Source organism: Ipomoea triloba, chromosome 13 (assembly GCF_003576645.1).
Source record: "Ipomoea triloba cultivar NCNSP0323 chromosome 13, ASM357664v1".
Lineage (NCBI taxonomy): Eukaryota > Viridiplantae > Streptophyta > Magnoliopsida > Solanales > Convolvulaceae > Ipomoea > Ipomoea triloba.
This window is the reverse complement of record NC_044928.1, coordinates 20,329,338-20,340,121: the sequence shown is the minus strand read 5'-3', so window position 1 is coordinate 20,340,121 and position 10,784 is coordinate 20,329,338. Positions and strand designations below refer to the sequence as shown.

General features: G+C 33.8%; 1 protein-coding gene across 1 annotated transcript; it reads right to left on the bottom strand.

Annotated features, from left to right (window-relative positions):
- Positions 1-2,743: 2,743 nt before the first annotated feature.
- On the bottom strand, positions 2,744-9,044 carry LOC116002114 (mitogen-activated protein kinase kinase kinase 1-like). Its single transcript, XM_031242145.1, has 9 exons — positions 7,670-9,044; positions 7,205-7,289; positions 6,986-7,048; positions 6,521-6,678; positions 5,312-5,384; positions 5,111-5,170; positions 4,256-4,366; positions 3,664-3,895; positions 2,744-3,247 (listed from the first exon to the last, which is right to left on the bottom strand). Exons 1-8 carry the CDS (start codon positions 8,773-8,775, stop codon positions 3,683-3,685), a joined length of 1,869 nt encoding a protein of 622 aa, XP_031098005.1. The 5' UTR covers positions 8,776-9,044; the 3' UTR covers positions 2,744-3,247; positions 3,664-3,682.
- Between the last annotated feature and the right edge of the window lie 1,740 nt (positions 9,045-10,784).

Below are 10,784 nucleotides of genomic sequence, written 5' to 3'. Positions count from 1 at the left end.
GTGTGATACTATTTTATGGATCTTTATCTGTGAGATGTGAAATGGATTAGGTCAGATCAATGTGAAAATGTAATACTAATAAGGAATAAAGTGAAGCAAGGAATATAATGTAATTGATTCTAATATAATGACATTGAGTTAATTTCATTTTTGGTTTTAGATCTATAGGTGACTTCACTTTTAGCCTTTTTTTTATTAGAACATCCACTTTTGGTCTAGTTGTTATACGGTGAATCACGGTACACAATGCATTGTGGGCCATGATCACAAAACGTTGTTTCATTAAGTAGGAGAAACGGTTGCCGTAAATCGTAACAGAACCCTGTAAATGATACTATAGTTCATCTCAAAATATGCTGTCTCACATTTGTTTTTTATATTATCAAATGAAACTATAGTTATATCGAAATGAAATTGTAGTTGTGTTGAAAGGAAACTACAGTTTATATAAAATGAAACTAAATAACAATTTCACAGATTTTACTTTAGTGTATATTATCCAATGAAACTGTAGTTATATCGAAATGATATTGTAGTTGTGTTGAAAGAAAACTGAATAACAATTTCACATATTTGAGTGTATAACGTCGAATGAAACTGTAGTTATATAAAAAAGGAACTACAATTGTGTTGAAATGTAACTGCAGCGTATATAAACTGAAAGTGAACGGTGCGGAACGAAGGCCATTTCAGCCGTTTGTTTTCATTAATCAAAGCGACGTCGTTTTGATGCATGGTCCACAGTCAAATTTGCGCTTTTGGTCCTAATATTATTATGGCATGGCCATTTTTGGTCCTTTATCAATAAATCAGTTTAAATATCGTTAAATACAATGATATTTCAGTCTTCAATTATGAATGTTTTCAAAAAAAAACAAAAACAAAAACAAAAAATATAGCGGTTTAACATACTTTGTATAAAAAAGATTGAAATGTCTTTGTATCTAACAATATTTCGACGATTTTGTTGCTGGAGGACTAAAATTGGTCCTGCCACAATAATACTAGGACCAAATGAGGATGTTCTAATAAAAAAAGGACTAAAAGTGGATTGTCACCTATAAATCTAGGACCAAAAATAGAATTAACTCTAATGATATCTTCTTTTTTTTTTGAGAATACTCTAATGACATCTAAATACCAAAATGAACAAAAAATCAAAACAAAAATTTGAGGGATGGAGTGAGAAGGCGACAAATTGGAAGGTGTTAAATGAGGATGAATAAGATAGAATGATACTCGTTTTTAATTAGTGAATGAATTTTTAATTAAAGACTTAAAAAGGTAATCAAATTCCGTAGTTGTGTTTTAAAAAGTTAACGAAGTAAACCCCACTCCTGACTGTGTGAGTAGTGAGTAAACCCTTGCCGGCAAAGGACCACAAGGAGGTAAACCAGCCTAGGTTACCCATAGCTGACCGGCTTAAACCCACAACCTCTCGGTTGCAGGTGTAACTCTCTTACCACTTGAGCTGCCCTTACACACCATACATTTTCCTTTCTATGTAATGTTGTCAAGTGTTTGCTACTTGGAATAAAAAATATAATACTTATGAGAAAAAATAAAACTTTTAAACCAAAATATATAAAAGTATTACTCCCCATACATTTTTCTTCAAAATATTACAACTTTCCCATGTAATAAATACTTTATTCCTAATTAATATTACATTTTTCAATATAAGCATCGTCACTCAACTCACACTAAGTTTTTGTTGAGTATTTATTGTGGATATTGATAAGTTTCTTCTTCTTTTTTAACCGGATATTGATCAATCCTTATGTTGATAAATATATATTTTTTTAAAATATGATCCTTGTTTGAATTTTAAAGATCTATTAAGCGAAAAAAATTGTCTAATGAACGTGGAGGCAAAGCAAATCCCACCGGCGACGAGATCATTGGAAGGCCTGAGGAGAAGGCTGGTTTACGTTTACGTAAAGCATGATTAAGGTGATGGGGAGGAGAATGCCAATGCCAATGGGGTATGCTTATCTGCTAAACTCTCTATGGAATCTGAAATCAAGAATGAAGTTTGTGACGCTAGACGAGGATTATTTTTTACTTAAATTTGGTTCGGTGATTCACTATCAATATCATCATTACCATTTTTTAGTATCATTTATCTCTTTGAAACCATAATTTCTAAGATTGGAGCGGAGCGGATAATGCCTGCAAGAAGATCCATTTTTTAACACAAATTATATATTTTTTTTAAATAATCAAAATATTTACTTTATAAACTAAAAATTCTATATTAAACTCTTCAAACAAACATTTTACATATATAAAAATATTCTCAAATATTATAACCACCAATTAATTGAATTTAAAATAAATTTGGATATAACTGTTACCAAGACATCAAGGTTTGATTCTCAAAAAAAAAAAGACATCAAGGTTTGAATTTTGTTCATAAACAAGCCTAAATAAAATCCATTCCCAAATCCCAATATTTGAATTATGGGAAGATGGCTTTAACAACATATCATTTCTCCCACACAATATGAAAGTATGATTGCTTTGAGATCATTACTCATTAGGATGATATTCTTGTGTCTAAAGGAACCTTACCTTACCTTACCTTACCTTGGTTATTGCTAATTAATTATATGTAATCAAGTCGGACCAATAAATCAAACCCTAAATTGGCAAATAATTCTATTCACACAACACAGTCTCCATTTGGCTCAAAACTTCCAACCTGCAGACACCACTAAATGTAATGACAAAATTCGCAGTCTAAAACACAAGCTGGAACCAGTTAGGATAAAAACATTTGCGTGATATTATACACACTAAATGCATATATACAAGACCACTCAATATACTTGCTATCTTTACAACCCTCACACTAAAACTTATAGGTCAACTATACGGTGCTTATTATGAAATGAAGCAAAAAAAAAAAAAAAAAAAAAAAAAAAAAAACAGCAATACAACACACATTGGTCTAGCATTGACAGTGGTACATTAAGAACGCATAAGAAAGTCGGAGTCCTAATTAGCTATCAAATAGGAAACTCACAGCTCATGCCTTGTAGTGCAGGATGAAATCTCAGTTACGTGTTTTTAGTTAAAAACCCATGGGGATCCCAGGAACTGAATCGCATCGCCTTTGATCCAATCAGGTGAGTAGAGCTGTTGGTGCAATGATGAAAAGACGCAACACACCAATGACAAGATTACCAGCAATAATCAAGGAAAGGTGGCAGGGCATAGTCAAATGCATTTCAATCTGCCCGGCCTGCAGGTCAGAATTCTTTAAAAGTTAATGGACAAAAGCAGAGGGACAAAGGAGGCTTCAGTTTAGATGTAGCTCAAATCATGAAAGTGTGTTTGGAAAATGCAAGTACTCTCAGATGGAAGGTGTGTTTAAACCCAAAAAGAAATAATTAAGACATGTCCTACCCGCAGATGGAAGGTGTGTTTAAAAGACAGGAGCAAAGGGAAAAATTAATAAAAGGAGACTATGAGCTTGATGTAGCCCATAAATCCATAATAGAAATGAGGACCCTCCACCAGCTCCCTAAACATGCAGGGAATACACATACAGCAAACAGGAACTTGGAACGTAACAAAATAAATAATACGTGAATCAATCAATAAATAGATGTATAAAAAATTGGTAAGAACATCGGATACCAGGAATTTTTCACTTACCATTTGAATTTGCAACAGTCTAAAACCGCATGCCTAGATAGCGAGGAGATGGTGAACTCAAGGGTGATGGAAGTGGATGCTTCACAAATGGGTGCTCTAGCAACTGAGAAGCGGTTGGACGAGCATTTGGGTCAACTTGAAGACAGCTACGTATAAAATCTTGTGCATCACCTGAAAGTGTGTTAGGCACATGAGGTGGCTCACCCCTCCCAATCTTAAAGAGAGCCTGAATCTGCAATGGCAAAGGAAATGCAATCAGTCTCTAGAGTACATCCCCTGTCATGGGTTTCGACTTTGAAGTATAGATCAACCTATGAAGCAGGGAGACATGGAAACATCTAAACGGCTGGTATATCCCCAATCATGCATACTGACTTTTCAACATACACGGATAGATTATGCCCCTAATTTTTTTTTTTAGCATTTTTCCACCAACACATAGGAAGCATGCCAAAAGACAAACACATCTGAAGTAAACTTTTTATATAAGAAATCACATTTTGAATCTCTAGCTCATTACGCTGTATTATTAAGTTCCATATAGAGAAAAAGGTTGCCAGCATAATACATGAAAGTAAATATGATCACATACATGCTCTAGATGGCAATAAGGGAATTGTCGTGTAAGCATCTCCAGGACAGTGCAGCCAAGGCTCCATATGTCTGCTGCAAGCCCATAGCCACTGTTCCTTCTATTAACGACCTGAAGCCACAGTTTAATGTAATCAAGAAAAAGTTGATGGCCTTTATTTCAGCAATCACATGTTTGATGTTTATATCCATTACATAATACATAATACATATTAATCATAACAAGGCATTAAAGATTTAGTTTACTATGCAACCTCAAGAAGAACAAAAGGCAGCAACATCAAAAGTTATTCACTCAATACACTTCATGCCTATGGAACTTGCCAAACAATATTATGCAAAATTGTATGATAATTATCTAGAAGTATAAGTACCTACTCTCAAGTTTTAGGTGAGAGGTTCACTGAAACTATTCTAGAAGTGCAACTGTGCAAGTACTCTCAAGTTTTAAAAAATACAGAAGTTAATAAGGAGTTTGACAACCACGTATAAACTGATGTATATAAAAAAGCAACTAAGAAATGACTAAACTCATCTACAACAGGAAGTAATTAACTACAGCCATTAAATGTAATAATCCAGCCAATTTGAAATTCCAAATCCACTCATATGTTGACTTTGCCAATTTCCACACTTAATTATTAGGTACGGAAGGATGTTGGACTATTTATTCATTTTAGCAATATCACCATCAACAACTGGTTTTAAGTTATGCAATGAGGGATAATGTTGCCAAAACTGACTGCCAATTCACCAATACCAGACCTTCCTACATAAATGTCTACTGAGCTATATAACATATTAGCATTCATTTCTCAGTAGATGTGGTGATTACTGTAAAAGAATCACAGCTAACCTCAGGAGCCATCCAGAAGGCAGTCCCCTTGCAGGACTTCACATCATTCAGTTTGGTGGCCTGCATAATTTAGTAATCTCAATATCAGACTTCAAGTTATCCAAAAGACAGCTTAAAGAATGTTTATGGAGTTATAAAAGAAAAGAAAGGCAGTATGATCTGAACAATAGAGCAGAAAGATTGATAATATGTGACTCCAACCTTAGCTAGGCCAAAATCTGCAAGTTTGACTGACCCAGCAGCATCCACCAATATGTTTGCGCATTTAATATCTCTAGGAAAAGAAAATAATGAAGACTTCAGAAACATATTTAAACTTGTTCCACTGAATTACACAAATGAAGATTGATGCAAACAATAAACAAATAACAAAAGAAACAACTGAAGATGTTAGAGACAAGAAAATATTTTGGTTATGAATCCTTCACAGGGATGAATTATAAAGGCTAGTTAAGACATTTTAGATTTTGCTATACCATCAGCTTATTTTAGATTCCACTAAGAGTTAAGACCTACCAATCTGTATCTCTAAACCAAATATGTCATTTGTAACCACATTCCTAGTAAGGAATAATAGTCCATCCTCTGAGGGTAACAAAGAATAATAATCCTGACTGTTTGGTAATTCAATTTGCACATTTTTGCCTCAAAAACTTTCATGATTCTCCTTTCCTATTCTCTTGATTCCCTCTATCACAAACATTAAACATCATCCTTAGATATATGACTAGAAAGGTGACTCCATTTTACAATATAAAATAAATAAACACACAGCAAGAAACATGTGAAATTATTTGTTTATTTTCATTTGCTAAAAGAGAAACATGTAACAGCTATGCATGGTTTAAATTCCAACTGCTATACACAGTGTAAGGCTCCCACATCATATAGTGTGGAAGGATAATGCACTCAACCCTACCTTCATTTTTAGAGAGATTTTCAAGGCCCAAATTCATAGCTTTAGCACTATTGAATACATAGCCACTAAGTACACCTAACAGCTCTTTTATTTTATTGTAAAAACATGCAAAAATCTTTGCATTTTTCTATTGCAGTTTGGTGACCTTAAAAATATTGTTTTGTTTCTTTCATTCCAAATGAGTCAGAGCACTATCTATTACCTTCTACTTTGCTATATAAAGAAATACTAAAATCAGTTCAATTTACAAGGAAAATATTTTATACTATGCTAGTACATGCAGTGATGCAGAAGTAGTGACAACCTGATTACATAATTGAATTTAATATACATTGCAAAAATTATTATACTTCTTCTACAGTGTACTAGAATCAACCAGAAAACTGCATATGTTCAAGCATCAAGAGAACACATGTTACATTTTAAAGCTTATCCTGAACAATAGAATAATGATTCAAGCAAGAGAAACATCCAAACATTTATTCAGTTACCTGTGGACTACATCCCGGTCATGCAAATACTTCAACCCAAACAATATCTGCCTTGTATAGGCAGATACCTGAGAGTCTCGGAGATGATACTTCTGATATAGACTCAGAAGGGACCCCTGAGATACCAACTCAAGAAATATATATAGCTTTGAATCATCCTGCAAATAAAAATGAATCATCCAGTAAAGAAAGCCTTAAACATAAATTCTACCATAAAACACAGAGCACCAATACAAATTACAAGAAACCTATTCTTCCTAATATATAAATGTTCAAGGTAAATTTAATGCAGATTTTGCTTTACTCAGACATGAAACAATGCATTGCAATGAAAGGTATTTACAACCAGTTTTCAAAAAAAAAAAAGGTATTTACAACCAAGGCTTATGCATTACAATGCAAGATCTCTGTATTTGCATAGAGATAACAACAAAATTACCATCAAGAAATCAAAAGAGGTATTACCTTGTCTGTACCAAAATACTGTACTATGTTATCATGTTCAAACTGACTCAAGAGAGCAATCTCCTGATTAAGATTAAAAAAAAAAAAAAAAAAAGAAGAAGAGAGTTGATAGTTAATAAAGGGAACTGAGAACAAAAAATGAAGGAAAGAGCATGCAGGCGAATCTTAAGATTAAAGAATTATCAGTTGAAAAGTTGGTGCAATTAAATACCCACTCACCTGTTCAAGTTGATGAATACTTTGCCTAGCATCATCACCTTGATCTAGCAAGGACACTTCCTTCACAGCAAAAAAGAAGCCGCCACTGCAGAAAGGCATATTGAAGAAGGATCAAAGAATTGCATAGCTACACTTAACACATTTGAAAAATAAACATTCCAATTTACTATAAACCCCTCCAGATTCTAGAAACCATATGATGCTCCAATGTAAGGAATACTACATAGAGTGAAGAAGAGATGGAGTACTGAATTGAAATAAGAGACCAATAATTACGTTCTAATGAAATCAACAATACTAGACATCATAAAATGAAGAAACAAAGGGCTAAGTGACAAATCAGGAAGCAAATAAAGAATCTGCACCAATAAGGAACCACAGAATTGCCAAAGTATAATAGATAACAGTCCATGAGGCATTTTCATAACAAGAAAAACAAAGAACGGTCGCCTAACTAATACTTACTCTGCAATGCCTTCAAATACTGATCCAAATGATCCCCGTCCCAAAAGTTGACCCTTCTGCCAACCTGTAATAATGCGAATGAATCTCCCATTTGGAGATATTATGGACATAAGCTCCGTTGTAGTGCTAGAAGAATCATCATCATTGGTGGTGAATGAACATGATGCTGAGTGCAAATCATTGAATCCTAGTTGTGTTCTTATATCATTTTCCACCTCCTCATCAACCTCAATATTAGCACCCTCCTTGTCTGCAATTTCAGCATCTGCTATCATCCTTTCCGGACTCAAAAATCCCAATTTCATATCATCCACAGGCATAGATGAGCTCACAGTACCCCAACCCAAAAGGGTATCATTGCCCACTGGAAATGGCATTGCAGGTGGTGGAGTCAGAACAGGCGGCCTCACACCCTTAATGCCTCCACCACCACCACCACCATCACAAGCAAACCTAGCAGGCTCAGTCTTATTAAAGGCTACACTGTCATCGAATCTACTCACTGTTTCACAAATCTCACCCCTCAAAGGAGTACCACTGCTGCTGCCAACACAACGATCAATATGCCGATGATTTCCTCTACAAATCTCGGGAAACTCAGAATCATTAGCCTCAATTTTCGAATTAAATACACTACTAACGCTACCACTACCCGGAAATCGAGTCACAGTGTCATTATCAGGCTCTCCATTCACAGGAAACCTCCCGTCAGTAACCCTAACACTATCCGAGAACTCGACGGGTGGAGAATTACAGAGCCTAGGTAGGACATGGCAAGGTGAGCGCGCCTTCATGGAGGCCTCCCATGCCGCCGGAGGAATTTCAAAGTCTTCCGGGCCAGAAAACCCCAACTCTTCGAAGAAAGTTTCGATCTCAGCCCTGTCCCCTTCGATCCGGAAGCTCTTCTTGTCACTCCACTTGAGCGAAATCAAAAAGTCCTCCGAGGAAGGCGAAGTACACGGCTCGAAGTCGATGTTCTTCAAAGCGTTGCAGCGCTTGAGCCTAGGCTTCGATTTGGCGGCGGCGTCGGCGGCTCCTCTGTCTCGACGGCTTGACTTGGAGTCACTGCGCCTCTTATGAACGAAGATCAAAGGGAGTCGATGCATTTCGAATCCGTTTTCCAGCTCTATCCATGAATCATCAGTATACCGATGAACGCTCTATCATATCATGAATCATCATTTTCTTCTTTGAAAGATCGATTGCCGGAAATTGAATTGAAAAACGAAAAGAAACTGTTCGGAACTTTCGGAAGCGCCGCCGGAACGGGAGAGCGAAGACCGGACTAGTAAACGCCGTCGACTCGACGGGAAGGAGAGTGGAAACTGGAAACGCGGCTGCGAGCTGCGGGTTAGCAAATTATCATCATTATTATCTATTTGATTTGATGATTTGACTATGATTGAATAAAATTTGCCAAATCATGTCAATTTTGTTTACTCTTATTTATTTAGGTCCAAATTATATGGTAGGTACATACTTATCTAGTGAAATTATTAATAGTAATAATAAATAATTTTATGTAAGGAAAATAATATACTTTTAATAATTAATATTAGAAATATTACCATTATTATTAGGATTTTAATTTTTGTATGATTTTTTTTTTGAATTTCAAGTATACATATTTTATAAAGAGTAATGTTAGGTACTTCTACTATAAATTTTTCTTTCAATTTTCGCTCCTGGCACAATTTAATTGGATTATTTATAATTTAATTAAAAGTGTGTAAGATTAGCCTATTCATGATACTCAATAAATGTAAGCTACATCGTAGAAGGAAAATATTAAAGGAAATTTAGGAGGGGTAAATAGTTTTTTTTATGGGAAATATAAGCTAATAGACTTTTTTTTTTTTTTGAAAACAGCTAATAGATTTTTTTAAAAGGCAAAAATTTGTGTGAGACCGTCTCACCGTGAGACGAGTCGGGTCGGATCGGGTCAATATGTAATTGTAACACTTATATGTACAAATGTCATACTTATATGCTCAAATGTAATACTAATCAGGAATAAAATTTTTGTTACTTATAAGGTTAAATGTAATACTTTTAAGGGAAAATACAATATTTTTACATTTCAATTTAAAAGTATTACTTGTAATATAATGTTTACATTTAAAATTTTATTTTTATGAAAATATAGAAGAAACATTATGAAACTACTATAGAGTAAATGAAAAATATATATGATGTGCATTTAGTTTAGTATTTATAGACATATAAATCAAATTTTATAAATATAGTACATAATGAATATTATTAAATATAATACACTAATTAACACTTAATATAAAATGACATCATTTTGAATCAAGGTCCACCATGCAATGTGGACTCTGACCCACGATATGATTTGAAAGACGATCATTATAATTGATCTTAACCACCTCCCAATTATTGTCGATGGTTGTTTGTTGCTGCTTCATCATTCATACTCTTTAAAATAATTGAATGTCAATATAATTTAGTTACTTTTCTTTAACAACAATTCAATATAAACTTTGTAACTATATGTAGAATTTTAAATCTAAAATAGGGGAAAAAATACAAATATTTTGTTAAAATTAAACATATAACAGTACATAAGGTTCAATATTATTGAAATGATTTTATAGACAACTAACAAAATTCTCCATTCTAGTTTTTAATATTAAAGTCAAACTATAATTGGATCTTATCTCTTAACATTTATGTTAGATATTGTATAATGATGTATTCTTAATCTTGATTTATATATTTTTATTATTATTACTTTTATTATCATCTTTATTTTGAATATCAAGTTAACCACTTATTTTTCTTTGATTTTAAGTGGTTACCTACTGTTAACGTGTGAGGTGCGGTCGTATATGGATATCGCTATAGAGGATTGCAAGTCTTTGATATGTTCTTTTACCTTTTGTTAAGTTATTTCAGTTTTTAGACCGCTAAATATTATTGATCATACTCTTGCTAAACATAGTGTGAATCAGACAAATTATTTGCATTGGGACAATGTTCCTCCTAACTTCGTTATGGAGCTCTTTCATTAATTTATTTGCTGTTCTTTAAAAAAAAAATGTTCTGTATCCATTAAATTAAATTTTACGATATTATCTTACTAATTGATTTG

Bases quoted from the DNA above. Each gene is read 5' to 3' on its own strand.
- LOC116002114 (XM_031242145.1), bottom strand. From the start codon at position 8,775: ATGCATCGACTCCCTTTGATCTTCGTTCATAAGAGGCGCAGTGACTCC. The intron at 5,171-5,311 runs GTTGGAGTCACA...TAAATTATGCAG, and splicing joins CAGATTTTGGCCTAGCTAAG to GCCACCAAACTGAATGATGT. The intron at 4,367-5,110 runs GTTAGCTGTGAT...CTGTGGCTTCAG, and splicing joins CCTTCTGGATGGCTCCTGAG to GTCGTTAATAGAAGGAACAG.